We start from the raw sequence: 23,447 nt of genomic DNA, 5'->3' as shown, positions 1-23,447 counted from the left end.
CATTATTCAATTGTTTTAATTTTAGTTCATATTCCGGTAGTTTTGTCCAGTGGCTCCAGTGGGTCACAAGATAAACCTGAGCGGTTGTGAGATGATTAATGTGGGAGAAGAAAAAATTAAGTTCTTTTACAAACATTTATATATAATTTTCAGACTTTTCTTTCATATTAATCAGTTATTTGAATTAAACCATATAAAAGGATTAGAGGGAAAATCTCTTTCTGTTGGAAATGTAAAAAAGTCATAGTGACAATGATTTCCAACTAGACAGTTTTTGGAAGGGCAACGTGCCAGAAAGGTTTGGAACCACTGGTTTAATCTTTAGCAATGTACTGTATCTTAAAAGCTTATGATATATTGATAGTAACTAGTAAGTTTAATTGTCAAAGTAATGTGGAGTAGAAGTATAAAATAGCATAAATACTCAAGAAATACTCAAGTTATGTACAGCACTTAGTAATGAAATTACTTTTTACCTCTGAAATTGAACAGAAGAGACCTATACCATCATATATGTATACACACACAATTACACACACACACACACACACACATCTATATAGGACACAAACACACACAGAACGTTGTAACATGTGCATTCCTGCTGTGTGGGAGCCGAGCAGGGGAAGTCAGTGGAGGGAAACGAAAAGAGAGCAGCATAGTTGGAGCTTTCTTTCTCTCCGGAGTCTCTCTTTCACTCTTTTTCCTCCTGTCGTTTGTGCCCTCCTCTCTTTTGTCCCCTAATTGACTCTCCTATGCAGCCTCGCATACCTGCGTGTACGCTGATACTGTTGTGCGCATGGTTCGTACATACACACCTGCGGGCAGGTGCATAGACACACACACATTTCTCCTTAAAACCTTTTCAGTTTTCCCTCTTTAGACACACCCAAACACACAGATCATGAATTCATGAGCCGACACACACACGCAAAACACAAAGAAGGTTAATTCCTTCAGGATTTGGAGCTTGTGTTTTTTAGAGATAAGTTAATAACTCGGGGGTAAACGTCTCTAGGGAAACATGTTTTAATGATTTCATTTGTGTGCAAATTGGATTGAGAGTAGGAGTCTCTTTATTAGAGGCGAGAAGAGGCAAAGAGAACTTTGATTTACATGATTGCTGTTGAAATTACAGTGTGTGTCTGTCTCTGGATGTCATTGTGTGTCATTGAATGCAGATTGCAGGTCTACAATCTTTTAAATGGATACACAGGTGTAATCACTGCAAATAGTTTCCTTTCAGTGCCATCGATCTATTTGTCTTCTCGTTATAGCTCCTTCCTCCACCTATCCTAGCTCCTAAAGTCTCTCAGCCGTCATCTCTCTCCCACACACACCCTCGTTCTCTCTCTCTCTCTCTTGTTGGAATCCCTCATTGTAAACCTTTTGTTCTCAGTATCATCGCTCTCCAGTGATGTTCAACCACATCTTGTCCCTGTGGATTAGACAGAACAGGGCAGAGTTACAGTGTATATGTCATAAATTCTCCTTTTCTCCCTGCGGTTGCTCGCTTTTCTGGAGCTCGACAAGAGCGACCGCAGACATTTTCAAGTCGTTACATTGTGAAACATCTGAGTCTGACCAGAGTTCTCAGTATGATTAACATTTGCATATATACATAACTCACATTATGTCTCGTTATCACATTATAATCTCCTGCAATCATTCTGTCCATCTAATGGGTTTCATCTATCTGCTTAACTTGTCATGTCAGATCAATGAAAAGCTATGTAATGTTTTAATAATACTAGATTTATGTGATGTTGAGGCTGTACTTTAACTGAGTAGTATTTTCACATACATAATATTTTTTGTGCATTCTTCTACTGAAACAATGTGCAGTTAATTGACATCACTATTTCTTAAATCATGTTACTTGGACAGAGACGCTTCAGACTGTAGATGGTAAAAGTGTCAGGCTTATATTTCGTAAGGTACGTAGTTTGCTATTTGCTCCATGTTTATAATCAAAATTATTGGACCAAATTAACATATTTTGAAGTCATTATGGCATCATATCATAAGACGACACAAGCACACATTGTGATCGTTAGTGACGTGTGTGAATTGGACAATCTCTTCTCGCCTCTTCCAGGATTTGTTTGTTTCTCTTTTTGCTACACAAAATCCCATTGTCATTGCCACTGCCACAGTTATTTAATGTCACAACACAATGCATTGTGGGTTATTCTTCTGAACAAAAACTGCAGACTTGTGTGCCCATAAAGGTCATAAACGTCAACCAGTCGGAAATTTTCGAGTACTGAGCTGTCTGGAACGCAACATAAGTAATTCATGACTTTTATGAACATCAACAACATCTCGATGTGCAGGACTATAATAAACACTAATAACACAGGTGTTTTCACTTATTCTGGCTGATTAGCTTTGCTAAAATATGTACAGAAGTATTATGGTCATTTTGTGCAATGGCACAATGAAGGTTTTCCATTTTACCCTGTTATTAATCTTAATTGTACCCCTAAACCCCAGAAATCCCACCATTATTCTCCCAAATCAGCTCTTAAAGAAGAAAAGTCCAGTAAAATATCCCTTATTTGTACCACTTAATTTCCTATTTTTTCTATTTTTGCAAAGCTATTTGTTCACCAAGACTTTAGTAATCTGAGAACAAAAACACACACACTAGCACACACTATGCTGTAAACACACACACACCACAGCGCTCCCCGTCTTGTTCTATTTTCTCCCTTGTTATGCCTCTTTCTAAGTGCAGCCGTGGATGTGAAGCGTTCAGCGGCTAGACAAGGTAATTTCCTGCGGACGTCGGAGAGGAGGGGGGCGGGGGGCGGTGGGTTGAGGGTAGTCAGTCTGGGTTGAGAGAGTTTAGATTAATGGGCAAAAGGGTAAAGTTGATGTAAGCACTGTAGAGGGGAGACCGAGTAAAGAAAACGGAAGTGAGAGTCAGATAAGGGGAGAAGAGGAAGCAGGGTGGACTGCTGATGATCTCAGAGTGGGACACAGGTGTTTTGGGTGGGGGTGTAAATGTAGACAGGGAGGTGTGTGTGTTTGTGTGTCATAGCGGCTTACTCACACCGTTGAGAGAATCATCAGCAGCAGGAGGTAAAGAAGGGGGAGAGATGATGGTAGACAGGATGGAGATGAGCCAGGGCAACATGGAGGATGGGGGGGGGCACCTCGTGTCAAGAGGCCTCTGTTGTTCCACTACGTTTGAAGTATTCGCATAGTTTAGTTTAAGCCAATTAACCCTACAGGAATGTGACTGTCAGACAGACAGCGAGGGAGCGAGGATGCAGAGAGGGACAGACAGTGGTGGAAAGAACATTCACTCAAGTACTGTTCTTCTGCGATTAATTTAATATTTGGAAACTAATTGATTAATCGCTGATTAATGATTAATGATCTAATATTCAACAAAAACAGCAAAGATTAGAGAAAAATCCCAAACAATGAAAACAAATTTGTGTAGCAGAACATTGTTTTTTCTTCTTTCCTACCCCATTTATCATCTCACGACCCCTCAGATTTATCTGGTGACCCTCTAGATTGTGAACTGTATTTAAGGTAGATTAACCAGCTCCACCTCGTCCAGCAGTAAAATACTACTTATGCACTGATGCAGCATTAACAATCTAAAAATGTAATAATACACTGGTCACAGGGGCCATGTCTGTGCAGAACCAGTACACTCTACTTTTGATACTTTTATTGACCTTACTTGAATGGACTTTCACTTGTAACAGAGTATTTTTACATAACTTGAATAAAGGAGTTCTTCTTCTGCTACTGACTGACTTTGAAGGAAGACAGAGAGATGAGAAGAAGGTGGTGTGCAGATGGAAAGTGGGTGAGGGTGGAGTATAGGGAAGATAAAGTATGATGCTAATTATCTCCAGAATGAAAGAAAAACAGGAAACATCAAGAATGTAAGAACAGAGACGTGTAATTATAGGGAGGGGGTCATGGGAGCAAGGTGGGGTGGACGGCTGCACACCGGGGGTCTAATTCCACGTTTCATGCACTGCAGTGTGTGTGTGTGTATGTTTGTGTATGTGTGTGTTTTCCACCTGAGGGCTGGGCGATGGCAGGCATTCATTAATATCTTTGGTGACTTTTAAAATTCACATATTAGCCACTGCAACACCATCTCTTTCTCTCCCGTACACTAGCCACTTTTTGATCCAAAGAGATTGATTTTTTTTCTTTGCTATTGTAAGCCAAGAATCAATCAATAACACAATAATCATGTTGACAAGAAGCTGCTTAGATTGCGGGTCTTCGGGGGGTCTCAGTGGCCAGATAATATTTTATTTTAGTCTTCAGTGGAGTGGAAATCAATCTGAAGTCCAGTAGCTTTTCAGCTCTTTTACCACTACACACTCTCACACAGATAACATGAAACTAACGATGTGTTGCAACATCCACAGACTTTCATTTTTTACTGTCTGTACCTGTTTTGACATGATGTAAACTCAGAGCTTTGCCGCTGGAATAGTAATAGCATTGTTACTGTGGTTACCTCCACTACTAATTTGTAGCGCAGGTGAGGTGTGAGCCACCCAGTCCGGCTCAGGAACAGCTGCTGTCATGACAACCATTAGTATGTTTGTGTGTGTGTGTTTGTGTGAGGTGTCCGCTGTGTTTGTACATGTGTGTGTCTGTAATTATCTTAGCCTTCAGATACTGAGGGTGAGAGTTGGCAGATGTGTGATAAACAGCGAAGGTTCAGCTGCAGATCAGATTATGAATATTAAAAGTTGAGGGAAACATTTGCTGTTGATTTAATTTTCTCCGTCATGCACACAGTGTGAGTTTAATTTTCAATTAGTCTCCTGCTTGCAGTGCTGATGGATGTTTTATATGTGCAGAAAAGCTTAAGTGCATTTGCTTAATCATGCAGGTTTTATTTTATGTTTTTTTTTAGTGCAGATCTGTGAAACAAACAGGCACCTGATTATCAATCATGATTACTAATGTTTGAATGGTTACAGAGCCCCAAAAGAGACAAAAGACAAGGCAAGTTTTTTACACATTTCATATAGAAATTCAAAATGCAGGAAAACATTAAAAAAGAAGATTTGAAGGTCACTGATTACATTAATCAATAATACATAGACACGCCCATCTCACTGTCATGTACACTGCAAGCTTGAGGAAAATTAGACATGTGGAAAGGAAAGGAAATATTAAGAGGGGAACATGAGAATAGGTAAATGATTTTTTGTATTTTCTGAACTAATCTTAGTAAAAGCATCATTACATAAAATTATACCCATGTAAGGTGAAGCACGCATACAAACACTCACACCCTACTGCTCAGAATTGAGCAATAACATTATTTTGTTCTCCCTTTAAAAAATATTCATATTAATTAATATAAAAATCATGATTTATTACTTTATTGCGTCATATGGACATGCTTTTAATTTTTTCTATAATGTAGAAACAAATTGATAACCCCCTTTCCCCCAAAAAATACAAAACAAAGAAACAAGTGCTTATGAAAGATAAATAGAAGGAGAATAGAAGAATTTATTACATGCTAATTTACTTTATCTTGATTGGTGGTAAAACAAAAAATAAAAAGCTTTTTCTTTATTACTGATTGGATGTTAGAGGAAAAGTATAAAGCTTTATATTTGTTTTTATTCTCTATCTCAATTATTTAAATACAAAATAATGTATTGATGTATTCAGCTACATTTTTGACTTTACTACATTTTGTCAGTTTTGGGCCTCCGTAGCAGGTAGATGTTGTTGACTGATTAAAGCAAATCAGGGCTGAATGAGAGAGTTTTACTATACATGGAAAAATAGAGATTTCCACCAGTGTAATAATGGATGCCTGTGTGTGTCTGAATTGCGTGTACATGAGCATGCGGTTGTCTGCTTGTGTGTGTGTGTGCGTGTAAGTATGTATGCATTAGTGTGTGAGCTCTGAGGGGAAATTCCTCTCTCAGGGCTGGGAGTTCTTCCTGTCGTAGAGCTGTGTTTGTACAGCCTGGCTTTGTCGGGATATCCTACCCTGCCCATGTCTGAGAGAGAGAGAGAGAGAGCGAGAGAGAGAGAGGGAGCGATGGAGGGAGGGATGACAGTGGGGAGAGAGAGGGGGGCACTGATAGAGTAAGAGGTGAATCAGAGCAGTGGCAGGATTTTTGAGTGTAGAAAACAAGGTTGATTTCTTTTAACTTTAATTTAATAGAATTAGAAGCACGCCATCACAAATGTCTGCACAGTGGTTTGAATTAGCATCATCCGCTCTAGTCGCTCTAATCCTGAGCTTTAACGCTGCTAGACTGGTGTGAGGCTGGAGGCAAAGGGACAGGGCCAGACGACCAGACAGCCTACAGCCTGAGGGAAGGGACGATTTATAATTCTGTTGTTTTGATGTTTGCTTTTTTTTTTTTTTTTTGCTTTTTGGGAAACCCCTGTTCTCTCAGGCAAGTCGCCAAACTCAGACCGTCAACGCAGGTCATAACTGACAACAATCAGAGCGAGATGTGACTGATAATGAGTTGTTTCTGTACAGGAGACACAGTCACTGACCTGAACCTGCAGAGATATTGGACTCAGATGTTGCAAAGAAAACAATCCATAATGCTGCAGAGTGGAAGTGATTCAGATAAACACATGAAAAAATGTTGTGCAAGAAATATCCACTTGCAGATTAAAAAATGTACTTTCACATCTGGTGACTAAAGCTGTGTCCTTCCAATTATCTGACTGTATGTACGTGTATCTGCTCATTTGTGACCAGATTCATATTTGGACACATCCAAAAAAAAATACACTATGTTATAAAAGTACATTGAAATACTGATAAGTCTCAAATCTCAGTTACGTAAAACTGTAAACAGTTTTTGGTAGACTATGTGCTGTTTAAACAGGAAGGAGGAGGAGTTATCTTGTTCAGTTTATATTTATTTCCTCAATAAATAATTAAACCATCTAAATATGTACCCCAGAATTTAATTCATGGTCCAACGACACACAATTGCTCTTTTTCAGGGTTCAGGAAACAATGCTGCTGAGTCGACGTGGAGCTTCAGTTTCTGTCTGAAAAACCAGGGACCGTAAGGCAAAAACCAGAAGTAAAACTAAAATATAAAACTGTCAGCAGCAGATATTTTGACTTGTTGAACACAGATAAATAATAAACAATAATTTGCTGCATTGCATTACATTATTTGCTGGAGAAGAGACATCATTGATTATTAGTTCCACCTGTCAAAATGTCTGCAGTGAAAAAGGCCCATGAGTGTGATTAATTCTGGGACCATAAAGAAACAAGAGTGCTCTGATGCTCGAAAGGTTATAAAGATTCATGTTGGCGAGATTTAGCAAAGCAATGATGGACAGATTTTTGATAGGAAAGAAAAACTGGTGCTTTTAACTAAATCAGCCTCAGCTGTACTCTGTCTTCAGTGCTAATAGACAAATGCTAACAGGGTGAAGCTTATACCTGCTAAACATCAGCATGTTAACGTTGTCATTGTGTACATGTTAGCATTTGGTAGAAGCACTTCTGTGCTTAAAGGAGACATATCATGCTTATGGGGATTTTCTGCTGTTTTTATACTGTTATGATGTTGGATATCCATCTTAAACATAGTCAAAGGTCCAAAACTTGAGGTGAATATATGTAAAATTCTGCCTGCAAGTCAAAAGTCCAGACCTGCTCGTTTTGCAACGTTACCTCTGCTTCCTCCTTGTGATGACATCAGATTGTTGATATGTACCCACAGCCTTTCTTGGTGAGGTTGTTTGTGTTGTTCACTTGTATATTTGAGAAGTTAACATTTTGAGTAGAGAATGAGAAAAGGAAGTGAAATCCTACTATTACGGTTCATTATGTATGAGCTGACCAATCAGAACAGAGTGGGCTCCTCGGGAAGGGGGTGTTAAAGAGACAGGAGCTAAAACAGCCTGTTTCAGACAGAGGCTGAACTGAGGGGCTGCATAAAGAGTTAGTATAGGATAGAGGGCCCCAGAATATAAATATAGACCTGGAAATTTGAATTTGAATTTGAATTTGAATTTGAATTTGAATTTGAATTTGAATTTGAATTTGGAAATACAAATACATGATACGTCCCCTTTAAGTACAGCCTCACAGACTCTTGTTTCATTGTGAGGTTCAGATCTTACTTTTTTCATTTCAGCTGTCAACAGTGAGAAGATAAAATAATACTTGTCATTTTTTAATATTGTTTCTTATCACTGAGGGCTTGTTGTCCACTGTCAAGCCAAGCTTCCACCTCTTCTAAAATGATCAGTACACACACACACACACACACACACACACACACACACACACACTGCAGTGCACGAGACACAGCTCAGGGGCGTTGGCTGAACTGTTAACCATCAGAGGCTGAGCCCAGATTCTCCTCCATCAAAAAACTTTTCGTTTCCATGCATTTTTTTCTTGCATGTGAGGGTTACACATTCCTTAAAAAATGTGAAAATTGGAGAAGGAAGGAGGGGTTTGGATTTGATTCACCATATAATCTGCATGTGAATATTCCAGCCACTCATTTCATGACCTTTATTTAATCAATAGCACAATAAATAACAATACGATATATGATGATCAAAGCATACACACACAAATATGTAAATAGTTAATGAAAGACTACTACTAAAGGCTATTAAAACAAAAACAAAAGCAAAATTATTGCTGATGGAGCTACTTAATATGAACCATAATGGTGCAGCTAGTAAAACATGAGAAAATATTGTTACCTGCGGAAAAATTAAGACAATGACTGAATTCCGTCTTTTTAAAATTACATTATTTTGTTAAATTTTTACCTACTTCAGTATTGTTACAACCCAACTTGTCCAGGCTGCAATATAAGAAGAGAGACAGACATAAGGTTAAGATTAAATGAAATGACTGAATTTATTTGTAAGTAGAAAGAAAGAAAAGAAATTTTGTTTTGTTTTGTTTTGTTTTGTTTTCTGGAAGCTGTGGTAATTTAGCTGTCAATGTATGACATAATCAAAAAAAAAAAGTTGGATTGCTCATAAAACTCGCCTTGCGTGTTATCAATGTTTGTAGGACTATTAGACTTATAACATATAAAACTTTTTGGCTATCTAACACGAGACTAGGCTAGTTTGGAGTTGCTAGCCAAGGGGAGGCGCAACTAATCTTTCATTGATGAAGTACGTTAGCTGTAAATGACTTATGCTCTGCTCATATCATGTTCACGTATTTATTATTATTTACACATCTTGTGTTCCTGGCTCAGCATGAGAGGATGTTTGTGCCACTGCCACTGTAAAAAATCTTTGTATATCCATTTTTTTCCTCACGCTGACTGATTGTGTGAGCTAGCGTTGGCATAGTAACCCCATCAATTGAAGAATTTACAGAGACCTATCAGCCAATAAGACATAAGTATTTCCACTTATTTCCTGTAAACCCTCCCTGATTGGTCTTTCTGTTCATACAAAATTATAACACTGTCGTCTTCTTTACTGACGAACCACTCAAAGAGGAGAATTATTTGGGGCTAAAGAAAAAATCTTTGGGGCTACAGCTCTGAATGCCCGGGCCAAGCAACGCCCGTGACACAGCTGTCCCATTATGTCATTTCCCTGCTGTCATCGCTTTGGCCGGCGTCGCCACAAATGGCACAAATAACACTTGGATGTTGTTTGTGTCAGAACAAGTTAAAAATATCACTTCATGGCTGGCTGTGATCCTATCAGCCTTTACTTTGTGATGTTTACTGTTTTCTTTTCCTCTCTGTGCGTGTTGTTTTTTCTTAAACACACTATGAGGGTCACTCCGCCTCGCCTTGGCCTCTCTAATGGCCACCGGTCTCTTTGACGTCATAAGCTTTGTGATTGTAAAACAACTTGCTGTGGTGTCCGTGTATGTGTGTGTGTGTGTGTGTGTGTGTTTTGGAAAGCTTGTCAGGAAGAGCTTACTGTAGCGGATTCCCTTAAACTTTGTTAACACACATATTCCGAGTCTTATCAGCTGTTGTTGTGATTTCAACTCGGTAACCATGGTTAGTGTGACCCCTCTAGGCTTTCATAGAAGACCCTGAACTTAGCAGCAGGGCTGACTGCCAAATACACCCTTCCTGTATCAATGACTTACCTGGCTATGTGCGTTTGTGGGTGAGAAGGTGAGGGTGTGGGGGATAAAAGGCTCTGGACTTCCCACAGGTCTTAACCTGCCGTATCAGTTGGCAGACCGAGAGAGGGAGAGGCGCATACAGAGGATGGAAGAAAGGGTGAGAGAAGAGGGAGGGTGATTGGAGAGATGATAAGGCTAAGAGGTCCGTGAACGGGCCAACAGTGAGGTAATGCTGCGTGTGCATTTTGTAGCAGTGAACATCTACATCTGCTGCAGGAGAAACATGCAGTAACATTCATTCTGTACAGCAGTGGAAAGTAACTAAGTAGCTGTGTACTTTACTTCAGTACAATTTTACTCTACTGTATGTTACTCCACTGTATTTTAGAGGGAAATATTACTACATTCATCTGACAGCTGTATTTACTAGTTACTTTTCAGATTTTAGATTTTAGATTAAAAAAAAACGAACACAATCATCTTATAAAATAGAATACATTGTCAAAGATTATTTTATTTTTTATTTCATCTTGATTTAATCAGGTAGTCTTGTCGAGATTGAGATCTCGTTTTTCATGAGAGAGACGTGAGAACAAGAAACATTTATAATCAGACAAGCACACAATCAGCAAACAGAAACGACACAACTGAGGCCAGATGGTCACAATCAACAAAGAACTGATAAAAAAAAAACAAAAAAAAACAGCTACAAGAGTCATAAAAAACATCAGATAGTAAAGCTTTAAAATCTCCAAAAGGAATGAAAGACTCTAGTTTGAGGTCAGTTTTAAGTTCATTTTTATTTCGAAACCAGTTCTGCCAAGATTAGTGTACATATGAGATACCTAAGGTTAAGTGGTAACCGGATCGTGTGCTGTAAGATTTACATGGGGGAAGAGATGTGAGGTAGTTTCAACAGTAGATTATAGATGAATATCATGAGATGATTATATCTTCTTGTCTGTAAGGAAGTCCAACCAACCTTGTGATACAGAATGCCTTGGGTCTCTTATCACGTTGCAGTTGTCTGTAAGAGATTTACTTGTAATGGTGTATTTTTACATTATTGGGATGTGAGCATTTCTTCCACCCCTGATTCTGTATAGAACTAATTTGAATATGTTCGACTGAGTATAATTTAATATATTCTTGCAGCGTGAAGATGTAAATCATGAATTCTAAACATTTCTTCAGGTGAGAGTTTTAAGCCAAAGCTTAATGACTCCAGCTGGTCCATCTGTGGACTACCTGCTATCTGCAGGCTGTAATGAACTGGCTGCGAGCCCTGTGCCACCCAGTATATCTCATTAGCACCATGACTTCTAAGTACTGCAAGTGTGTGTGTGTGTGTGTGTGATCCTCCGCCCCTTCTACTACCGTTTTTCTTATCTTATCACCTCCCCTTTTCTTTTCTCCTGTCTTTTAATCTTTTGATTCTCTTCTATCTCATCATCCTTTTAGTTTCACCTCCCTCTGACCTCTTTGTTCTCTTTCCTCCATCATGTATCTGAAAAATCTGACAAACCCCAGGAGAGTCCTACAAATTACTTCTCCTCATCTTCCACTGTTGCATTCCTCCTCTACCTCTATATGCTTTATGCTCTCTTTCTCTTCCTACCCCTTTTCCCAGTGCTTTTCTTCTCCTGTACAATTACCTCGCTCACCTTTTCCTCCCCATCCATATATCCCATCTCCACCTCTGTTGTACTACAGATAGATATACCTTCATCTGAAGTGAATCCCTGACTCAGTGTTTTCTGCCACACCAATTTTCACCTCCCTAACATTTTGCACCTTCGCAGCAACCCTTCATCTTCTCTTCTGCTCCTTGCGTGTCACCTCTTTTCGCCTCTGGCTATCGTTAGCATTGCTGCAGACCTCCTGCACTTAACCTCAGCTCTCTCTCACATCACATCACACCTCTCACACCTCCTGCGCCCGTCACTTGCCTCCCATCTATTTTTTTCCTCCCTCAGCACCTTCCCTCCTCTGCCTCCCACTCAACCCCGCCTCTGGCTCTCACAGCAAAGACGTGACTACACATCCACGTAGCCCTATAAGAGCGGCTTCAACCACAATGCACACAGTGGAACGATTAGCATGACAGGCGCTGGCGTGTTTCACAGAGGGAGGGATGGATGGAGAGAGATAGAGGAAGGTAGAAGAGTTGTAGGGGAAAGTGTCGGACTGAATTATTCATCACTGGTCTATAGGATGATCGGATGCTTCCACCTGTCCTCTGTTATCTCTCCAGAGTGTGATATCTCTGTAAGCTCAAAGTCACCATTTGAAGATGTCCAGCATATGCCCGAGTCCCCTGCTACTGTTCTGCAGGATAGCGTTATATAGTTTTATAGACTTTATCTCTGCATAAGCCTCTTTATTTTAATACATATCTGGATTCAGTAAAATAGACTGTAAAGTAAAGGCAGCAAGGACTTGTCAGAGAATAAAGAAGGGCACAATAAAGCGTGAGACCCGGTCCAAGAACTGCGTTCATTAAATTGAACAGGGGTTTTTGGATATCCTCCTTCACCACATCGACGTTACGGCCCTGTCTCTCTCTGCGGGGCTGCTGGTCGAGGTTTTCTTGAATCAGCATGCAGCTGCAGCCTTGGCTTGTCGGGGCAGTGAATCACTTCTGATGTTTGTTCTTTTATTTCCAGGCTTAGGGCAAGGATAGAAACACATACAGGCATTTTAATGTTTTACAACAAGTATACATGATTCAAATACTGACCAGGGTTACATTCAATCTTTGAGACTTAAGTGCAGAGAAAACACTTTCTGCATGGAATCAAATATAACTTTATAACTTAAAGCCTATAGTTTGAACATTGTATTTTGTAAACTTGTGAAAACATTTTGCATTAGAAATTGAAGCTTGTGAATGTGTAGAAAAGATTTGTGATTGTAGAAAATTTGTCTTTGCCTCCAGAAAAAAATCCAGATTTGAAATAATCAATGGTTGCTGAAGCGGCAATAAAATGTGTTCTCGTAACTTAAATGTGTGTGTGCATGTGTAACGTCAGTGTCACAGAAAGTGTGTGAAGTTTTCTGCTTTGAACCTGTGATCAGATGTTCAAAAAACACTTTTGTGTCACCTAAATTTTGATATAATTTGAGCTCAGATTTTATTCAGACATTCTCAAAATGTACCTACATGTTCACAAACTTAAATTTCTCAAGCTCATATTTTCTGATATCAGTCATTTGGGAGTTTTGGGGGTTTTTTTTTGGTAAGCCTGACAATCATAAACCATTTTGTTTTTTTGTGAACATGCCCTATGCTGCCAAATATCAGTACCACTAATGTACCTTCACATCCAAGCACACTGATATTTACGTCTGGTACTTGCACAGTTTATCAGAAAAAGCTTCTTTCATCTCATATTAACATTAAAACTTCTCTTTAGCCTTTACAAGAACAACATCAGGAATGTTAGAGATGCTACAAAACAGATCATGGGAAATATGTAAAGGCTCTGAAATGGGTCTCTGGGGGGTCTCCTTCATCTGACAGAGCTGGATCATAAATTCATAATTATTATTTGTGGACTTAGCTTGTTTAAAGTTAAAACATATGTAGTTACCAGGCACATGTACACCAATAGTGTCCAAAATCAACCACATACTGCACACACAGAACAATAGTGAGACAGCAGAAGAGACTGAAAGGGAGGACAGAATTCATCTTTGTTGTTTTATGTGATATTAAACTCAGAAACTGATTTTTTTGGCACATTTTGACCGCTTTTTTCTCTGTTTTTTCCACAGAAATCCTTCTCTCTGGTGTTGGAGGCTCTGGACTACGACAATGACACGTCAGAATCAGGTGAAGCCTTTTCATCCGTGTGTAGACGGGAATGTAAAAGAAAAGGAATAACATTTTCCCACAAGAAAGCGACATAAAAAAAGATGTGTGGCTGTTTTCAATGTGTACAGTTTGTATGAAATCGAACATGTATCTATACGTTAAGTTTTCAACATGGGGGGAAACAACACATGAGTGCTCGTTTACAAGTACATATGGTTCAACATGGTAAAACAATGTGAAAATATCCTTTGTGTCTTTGTGCCTGTGATCGTACGAGGTTAGAGGGTCTTTTATCCAGACCCTTTAATTTCCTGCTTGTCTCCTTGTTGCTTCTCCTCATAACCAGGAAAAGCTCCATGACAGGGAATGTGAGCTGCATGCTATAAAAAGTATAACACACACACACACACACACACACACACACACACACACACACACACACACACACACACACTCACATGGAGACAGATGTTCCTATGCCTTCCTCATTCCTGTCATACCACAGTCTTCTCTTTCATCCCACCATCCTCTACCTCCCTCTCAGCCATTGTAGGGACCACAGTCTCGTCCAAAAGATGGTTGAGATAATAAGAAACTGGGAACCGCACCAGTGATCCTTGTCTGTGTTCCTCTCTGCTGTCCTCTTCCATCTCTCCTTCCTTCTGCCCTCCAGCGCTGCTCTTACATCTTGTTTGCATTATCTTCCGTTTCCACCTGAGCTCCTGACAGCCCTTACATTGGGTCTAAAGCCGTTCACTAGGCCGGCAGCTTAGTTCAGCCCAAACACGGGCATCCTGCAGCAGTCTGAATGGACTTACAGGGCCCTGCTGCTAATCAGAAAGGATTACCGAGCACGTCTGTGCCTCTGAAACAGTCCTTGGGAATAGTGAGAAAACACTGTGTTCATTGAATACAGTATGACCTTCGCTGAGTTTTGTTTAAATGAAATGTAGCTAGTGTTAATGCACTCTGGTTGATCGCAATTTGGGTCTTCATTTCTATAGTGATATTGTAATATTTTACCTAGCAAAGTAATTGCTGAGATCTGGAAATGTGCCAAAATGGCTGCAAATTATTCCGATGGGTCATTGGGTCAGTTAGTGAAACTGTTTGCTCCCACGACATCACTGCCCTACAGAGTCAGAGAGCAGCAGCTGAGAAAAAAGTTGAGAAACAACAGGTTTTAAAGTTTTCAGGCTTGTCACCAATTGCACAACAGATAGAAAGTTTGCAAATCTTCATTTCTACGGCTCTTTGTACATATAAGTAAATCATTAGAATAAACCATAATTCCAAAGGGAAAGCATCTAAAAATGAACTTTTCTTCAGCTTTCTTGTCATTCAGAGCCAGTTTGTCATAAAAAATGTTATTTATTATTTATTTTATTAGTTAATAGCTTATAGTAATGGAATACTCTACTAGAGTAACAAGCTAGTGCTCTGCTAAACTAGTTAGCTTGTAGCAGGACTTTTATGGACACATTTATCCATTATGACTGGATTTATCTAGTGCCTAATCTAGTTTTACAAATGAATTATCAAGATGTTGGTTCACCACAGGAAAAAAAAATGAATTGCAGATTGAAGCTTTAAAAAAACAGTGAGTAATTTAGCTTTAGCTGAGGCTAGCTGTGGCGTGCTCACCAACTGTCTAGCTGGCTGTTAATGTGGTTTTATTTGGCTGTTAGCTTTGTTTTGAAGTTACCACTTACATGCTGTTTTCACAGACATTTTATATTTCTGTATATTTCCATGTGGTAAAACAGATGTCAAAAAGTGCTATTCTGGTCTTAACTCAGTTTGAACTAAATATAGTATTAGTTCAAGTGGTGGTTTTCATGGGTTTTGGTCGAAAACCACCCCTGAATTTTCCCCTTAATAAGAAATTGAGGTCTTTTAAGGTATAAATTAAGGGGCGGTCATTTCATGGTTTTTGCACCATTTTAAGAGGGTTTTACCCCTTAAACCCAATTAAACTGTCCAAATAATCCATTAAAAATCCATTAGTTTATCTAGTCAAGTCAAAGTTATGTATAAAGCACATTTAAAAACAACAATAGTTGACCAAAGTGCTGTACAGTCAAAATAGCAAAAGCCATAAAACAACACAATAAAAACACAGTTTTACACACAAAAAGACAAAGAAAAGCAACTCTCTTGAAGCCAAGGAATAAAGATGTGTTTTAAGACGGGATTTAACAGGCAGTGTAGGGGCGAGCCTGACATGCAGAGGCAACTCGCTCCAGAGTCTGGGGGCCACAACTGCAAAGGCATGATCTCCCCCGTGCTCCAACCTTGATCTTGTTTTATCCAAATCCCTTAATCTATCCTTTAATTATCCCCATGCTTGGTGTGAACCGCTGAATTTAAAATGTAAGTTCCTTTTATAAGGTACAGATTAATGTGTACATATAATGTTTCCTGCAATTACAATGTTTAAACCATGCATATAAATGCTTAAGAATACCTTAATATATTGAAATCCATTCATTTACCCATTAATCAATCAATCCCAAAATGGATACATAAATGAACGCCGCTCACAAAAGGGAGATCAATTTGGGAGTCCCTCAGGACTTTCCATGCAAGTATGGTGATCGTTTTGAGCGGTTTGCATGTTGCAAATATTTTGAAACAATGTCGCCTTGTTCCCCAGATTTCAGTTATTAAATCTGTGAACACAGTGCTGTAATAAACTGGAATTAACAGCAACAGTTGCTCTTTTTTCTTCTTTCCGTCTCTCTGCATATTTTGCTGCTGCGTTCACCCATGTTTCAACTGTATTGAAATAGCACTCACAGCCACAAAACTGACGCCACCGCTTTGAGAGAGGAAGTGAAATTCAATATTAGAAGCTTTCTAATCCAAACCAGCTCGTCTATAAAATTCAAGACACATGTTTAGACTTAGTGCTTTTATCCAAATGAGAATAAGTTCATTGGAACAGCCTACCAAAAATAAAACTACCCTGAGAATCACCCACATACATCAAATAGTGGAGAGATGTGACCACCATCCAGCTGATCAATTGGTTTCCATAGGTCTATTGATTTGTTGGTTCTGGTGATATGAAATAGCAAGTCAAAAGGAGGTGTTTTTTTCTCTCCTGCGGTGTTTTCTCAGCCACTGTCAAGGGCAAGCACTTCACAGCTAATACCAGTCAGTGGGGGACAATCACCAGAGGCCAGAAAAAGAGATTTAAGTGTTCTCGCTACCTGCAGACACAATCCCCGTGTGTCTGCTGCTTACTGTGTGTTTGCTTTTCTCTAAAGTGTGATTTCAAAAGCAGCTTAAGGCTTCTTCTCTTGTTTCTGCTGTTTTTGCCGTCTAATATTTGAGCTTCTCTCTTCCTCTCTTTCTCTCGGTTTCCCTCTGTCTCGCTCCCCTTGTGCTCACTTGTTATTGTGCCATCTCATCTAATCACATTAGAGAGGAAATCAGACTCTGTTATACACCTTCCCTGCTGCGCTGGATCATAATGTGGTTATTTTTCTTCACTCTCCTCTCGCCTCTTATGTTCTTCTTTTCTGGCAGAGAAATGGTGATGATGAAATTAGCCCTTTAACTTGCCAGAGTCATAAAATAATGAAAAACCCACAATGCACTGCAGTAGTGTGATGAGTGTTTGGAAAACCAACATTCAGATTTGACTACAGGCAGAGGCCAGTGGAGGAATGGGGCAACGGCTGAGCTAGCAGGGCACTCCATGTCCGCTCTGTTCCCATTCCCCTTAAACACACACTCACACACACACTCACACACACACACACACACACACACACACACACACACACACACACACACACACGGGCCAATATGTGCCCCTGTTTTCATTCCTTTGTGCAAACCACGGTGATCTCATCTCTCCATCAGGCGGTTTGTTATGTGTGTGCACTAATAGCTGCCTCCCTTCCTCTTTGGCTCTGTTTGCCTCTGTCTGTCTCACTCACACACACACACACACACACACACGCACACACACACACGCACACACGCACACACACACACACACACACACACACAGACCACTGTACATCCTCCCTCTCTCCATCGCTCCCTCCATCCACCAACAAACTTTCCCTTTCTGCGTTGCTATCTTGCAATCTTTCCCTTTATCCCGGCCACCATCTCTTAAATACACCCATGCATACATTGAGACATGCACACACATATTCTCGGTGCTTTGTGAGTGTTAATACCCTGTCAGTGAGGATTATAACTGAGTTGGGGATGACAGTGCCTCTGGGAAATCCCCTCTGGGGTTTAGGAGCAGCAGCCGCTGGCCCGGCGTTGCCCTGGGCCTCGTCTGGCCCTCTCTGGTGTTCAGGCTGCCCCCTTACCTCTCTGCGGACACTGACCCCCTTTCTTTAGTCTACTACTACTACTAGTTGTCCCTTGTGTCTGTATTTATGTATTTATACTGGAACAGATTTTCAGTTCTCTGCTCAGATCCTCGCTGTGATGTTGATGAATGCACCCAATAAATTCTGGAGAATCTGTAGATTAAAAGATATTTAGAGAGACATAAGAGATTCAGAAAATGCACCTTATTTGGCTTCCATCCACAACGAAATTTCCGGATTTTTTGGAAAATACAAAATGCCATGTTGTGTTGTCATGTGGACGAGGCAAACAAACCCTTTTGAAGGACATTTGATTATCATTTGATCTGCGCTGTAGCCACATACAGATGGATGATAACTTAAAGGAAAAACCGGTACAGGTCTGAATGCTTGACCCCTACAGTGAGGGGATCTGGTGGCTCTCTTATGCTGTGGGTGGCATTTTGCTGGCATGGTTTGGATCCATTTGTCCTCTGAGAGGGAAGGATCACTGCAAATCAATACAAAGTTGTTCTGAGTCATCTCCTTTATCCTGTGATGAAACATTTCTATCCTGATGGGAGTGGTCTCTTCCAGGATGACAACGCCTCGATGGTTTGATGAGTATGAAAATTATGTGACTCATATGCTATGGCCTTCACAGTCACCAGATCTCAACCCAGTTGAACACCTGTGGAAGATTTTGGACTGACGTGTTAGACATCGCTCTCCACCACCGTCATCAAAACACCAAATGAGGGAATATCTTTTTGAAGAGTGGTGTTCCTCAGCCTTGGCATTTACTCTACAAGTCTCAGAACTTTTCTGGATGGAGGAAAAACAGAAAAAAGAAAAAACCTGCCCAGCACCAAAAAGCAGATAAAGTTAGCACCTAACTGGTGAGAATAATGGAGCATTAATGCTACATTTAGCGGCTAATGAGCAAGAAAACTTTCTCAGGGTTAGTGGAGACCAAGTCACAGCTAAAAAGATCATGAATATTGGACTTACATTCATAATTTGTGAGAAAAATTACTTCAAATGAATGCCAGTGTTGCTCCGTGTCAGCTGCTTGTGTAGTTAAGCGACTGTTAGCATAAACCCCCCCCAAAAAAACAAATTAATGCAGGTCGAAGCATTCTTCTATCAATTTCTATCAACTGTGTGGACAGAAAAGTATTTTGACACTTTAACAGCATTATTATCTACATTATGCGGCATAATGTGGACATGGCTCCTTTTTTTTTACACTTGTTCGCTCCTGGTTTTGCTTCAGTTCCCACCAGTAAAGAACAGAATATCAAACAATGGTGGATTGTGTGCTCTGATCTAAATCTTAAAAGTTTAAAGAGGTATTTTCGTCTTCCCTTACTCCCTCAGGCCAGTTGATCGAGCGTGTCCTCCTTTCCTCCATGTTGAACCCCGGAGAACAGTGGCAGACGTACCGTCACCACGGGCGGACTCTCAGCCTGGAGTACCGGCTCCGCTTCCGCTGCGACTCCAACTACTACGGACCTTTCTGCAACAAGTTCTGCCGGGCCCGAGACGACTTCTTCGGTCACTTCAGCTGTGACCCCAGTGGCTCCAAGGTCTGCATGGACGGCTGGACGGGAGTAGAGTGCAAAGAGGGTGAGAGAGCATTTAAATGTGCCGTATGTTGGAGTACATCACACCACATGTCCTGTGTACATTTAGAAAAGAAAAATCATGAATATAATTAGTTCAAGTCCGTTTTGATTGGCTTAGTCACATTTAAAGCTGTGAAATACTGAAGAACTACACACAGCATAACAGTGATTAAAACAATAACCAGGATCATTAGTCTCACTTATACCTAAAAAACCAGAACAGTGTTACATTTTACATTTCAGGCAGACTTTTGTTGCCATTCATTTCAGTGTGGCATTTAAAACAACTAGCAGACGCTTGAAACTTGCTTGAGTTGTGTAATTTACCACAATTAATATCAAATTTTCATTAAAATTGGTCAATATTACATTAAAGTTGCATGTTAATGACTTACCTTTTAACAATAATGTGTGTGTAATCTGTGTGTGATTTCCCTCATATGGTCATATAACAGTTTACTCATCATTTTTGTCTCTGATGCTAAATCTTTTACACTGTTTCACTCCAAATTGATGCACATCTGTTTCAGAAAATGTTGCCAGAAACTGTTAAGTTGATTTTTGAAAATCAGTTATGAAATTACACATTATTCTGTCCTTTCAAAAGTAAAACATATTTTATAGTCATTCACCTCAAGATGATATTTTCTTGTTTTGCTACTAGCTCTGGAAGGGGGTTTCCTCTTCTGTGATCCTTTCCAAGATTTCTGAAAGAGTTTTTCCATGAGGGTGTCCTTTGTTTTCCTGTTTGATGTTGGCCTCTGAAGCCTTTTAAAACTGTTATTATGATAAAGAGCTGTTCCAAAAACTGGACTTTGAACTTAATAAGAAAAATATCGACCAGTGTTGTCTTTGTTAATTAGTGGTTGTGTTGTGTTTCTAACTACACTGAATGCACTAACCCTAAAACCAAGCCGTAGCCCTCACACAGCCCTTTAATGAACTGAGGACCAACCATGTGGATTTCCTCACATTTCAAAACCATTCACACTTTTGGCAGAGTACTGAAAAACCTGAGAAGACAAAAGAATAAGCAAACATCTGTACGCAGATCTACAATGAATACTGACAGCCTTCAAGACTCATAATGCTGACCCACGTCTGTAAATTCACCTAACTTCACTGGACAGCGTGTGGGGATTATTCAACGTCTGTCTGTGACTCATCAGCTGGATGACCTCACTCTGCGACCTCGGAGCGTTGCCATCGTGTTGCGATGGTAAAAGTGAACGGAGGAAACCAGAGTGGAAACCATGGGAACCCTGAAGGGCATGCAGCTAGTTTTAGGACATCCTGCAGCCCTGCCCACCCCGCCTGAGTCTCACTTCATCTGACTTCCTCCGCAGCAGGTTGCTGATTGGACCGTAGAAATGCAGGAAGTCTGAAAAATTAGGCAGGGTGCTCCGTTACCCCCTGCAGGTTACTGATGATGATGAACTTCAGAGAGTTTTCAGTTTGAGTTTAAATAGTTTGACTGCTCAAACTGAAATACAGCCTTTCAGTTTTTTTAAGGTTTTATCTGGGTGACAGTACCTGATTGATCTGCTTTACATCATCAATATTAAAACACTGTTTGTGTGTTTTGTGTATGTGGTGATATGTGCAGTTATTGTGTACCTGACGGACGTTGTTTTCATTCCTGTTCATTCCAGATGTATTAAGATACAGATTGCAGGTGTTTATGTTCAGTAACTCACCAATAAACTGAAGGTCATAGTTACTGTTTTAATAGCTCTCTCTCTCTCTCTCTCTCTCTCTCTCTATGTGTGTGTGTGTGTGTGTGTGTTTTCACAGCGGTGTGCAGGCAGGGTTGTCACCAGACCCACGGCTTCTGTACTGTACCTGGAGAATGCAAGTGAGTCTGAGAAATATTTGTAGGATGTAAGAACCCAGCAAGCACCGACACTGAATATTTGACCTGAAATTTTAACACAATTTAACAGCTTCATATGTATAGTGTAATATTTTTATCATGCTTTTTGTAATTTTCTGTTGTATTTCTACTGTTATGATGTCAAATGTCTTTGTTAAACATGATCAAAGTTCCAAAACTTGAGGTAAAGAAATGCTCCCTGAAAGGCTTCAGTCTGCTCTGAACGCTTCATTTGCAAAGTTACCTCTAATTCCTCCTTGTTATAATGTCAGATTGTTTGCACATGCCCACAAATGGACGTCCGTTCTGTAATCTTTGTTGCTAAGGTTGTTCCGTGGGTTGTTCATATTATCCACTTACATATTTCAGATCGCACTGGGGCTCGAACATGTACGGATATATTTGAGAAGCTGACATTTTGAGTAAAGAACGAGAAAAAGAAGTGAAATCCATCTACTACTGTTTGTTTACGTAGCCTCCAGCTGCTAAATGTCTGCCGAGGGGCAGCTACCTGGAGCTAAACAACTAGAGACAGGAGCTAAAACAGCCTGTTTCAGACAGAGGCTGAATTGAGGGGCTGCATGAAGAGCCAGTATAAGATATTAAGGAGTTTTTTTTTAACTGTAAATCATGCAAAAATATTCCAGTTGAGCCCCAGAATATAAATATAGGACCTGGAAATGTGTATGATACGTCCTCTTTAAACTACAGACAGAGATGTGAAGCCTGCTATAGTTTCCTGAACTTTTATAGACATCCTTTCTTTTGGTCATTTACAGATGAGCCTTCTTCTTTTAGCCAAAATCAATTCTGTCCAATCAATCCTCTCTGCTCTTGTCTTCCTCTTCAGGTGTCATTATGGCTGGACGGGTCCTCTGTGTGACCAGTGTGTGACGTTCCCCGGCTGTGTGTACGGGAGCTGCACTGAGCCCTGGAAGTGTGTGTGTGACGTCAACTGGGGAGGACTGCTGTGTGACAAAGGTCAGATATGAAACCCATCGTGCTGCCCCCGCAGTGAGGATGTAGGAGTTGGTGTAGGGTAGCACATTAATATGTGGTATTTTATTTCACTAGAAACTCAATGATACTTTTTAAACTATTGTACTTGTTTGCACATTTATTAAAAAAAAAAATTGTACACAAAGACATTCACATCATAAAAACACTCTTACTGACATGTACTCAGCAATATATGTATTTAAAGCAAACAAACACTTGTACAGGAGCAGGAGGAAGTTAAAAGCTTATAAACAGAATTACATTAAATGAAAATAATAAGGCTACTGCAAAATAAAGAAAAAAAAGTTTCTCATAAAAGATTGAGTTTACAACAGCAAAGACATAGAAGTTTAAAACATTAATTCAGAAACAGATTGTAAGATTGAGTATGTTTGATTTAAATCCTTCAATTAACAAATTAGTGTGTCCCTAAAAGTAAATTAATCCTTGAGCCAGACACAAGGTAAATTAACTGTGTACATTAGGCTCTTTTATACAGAGATCCTGATTTACAGCCATAAAGAAAATCCATCATGAAGCCGCCTTTGCTTTATTACACTGAACCAAACAACCAAACAAAGCCCAAAGTGCCATATAGCTGGCTGATACCAGTGTTTTTATTGCTTCTCGTCTTTGGGAACAGCATATAGTATCCCTTTAGAGTTTAAATTGAATTTATTTTTAGGGTTTAATATAAACTTAGAGGATTTCCCACCGCTAAACTCAA

General features: G+C 39.8%; 1 protein-coding gene across 1 annotated transcript in view; it reads left to right on the top strand.

Annotated features, from left to right (window-relative positions):
• The window catches only part of LOC137186149 (protein jagged-1b), a 50,153-nt gene that overhangs the window by 15,522 nt on the left and 11,184 nt on the right, over positions 1–23,447 (top strand). Inside the window, exons 3-6 of the mRNA XM_067594837.1 lie at positions 13,859–13,916; positions 19,601–19,849; positions 21,643–21,703; positions 22,572–22,702. Coding sequence (XP_067450938.1) covers positions 13,859–13,916; positions 19,601–19,849; positions 21,643–21,703; positions 22,572–22,702 — 499 coding nt within the window. The remainder of the gene's footprint in view (positions 1–13,858; positions 13,917–19,600; positions 19,850–21,642; positions 21,704–22,571; positions 22,703–23,447) is intronic.

The sequence above is a fragment of the Thunnus thynnus genome, chromosome 7 (genome assembly GCF_963924715.1).
Source record: "Thunnus thynnus chromosome 7, fThuThy2.1, whole genome shotgun sequence".
Lineage (NCBI taxonomy): Eukaryota > Metazoa > Chordata > Actinopteri > Scombriformes > Scombridae > Thunnus > Thunnus thynnus.
The sequence above is the reverse complement of the archived record's forward strand: the minus strand, read 5'-3'. Positions and strand labels throughout refer to the sequence as shown.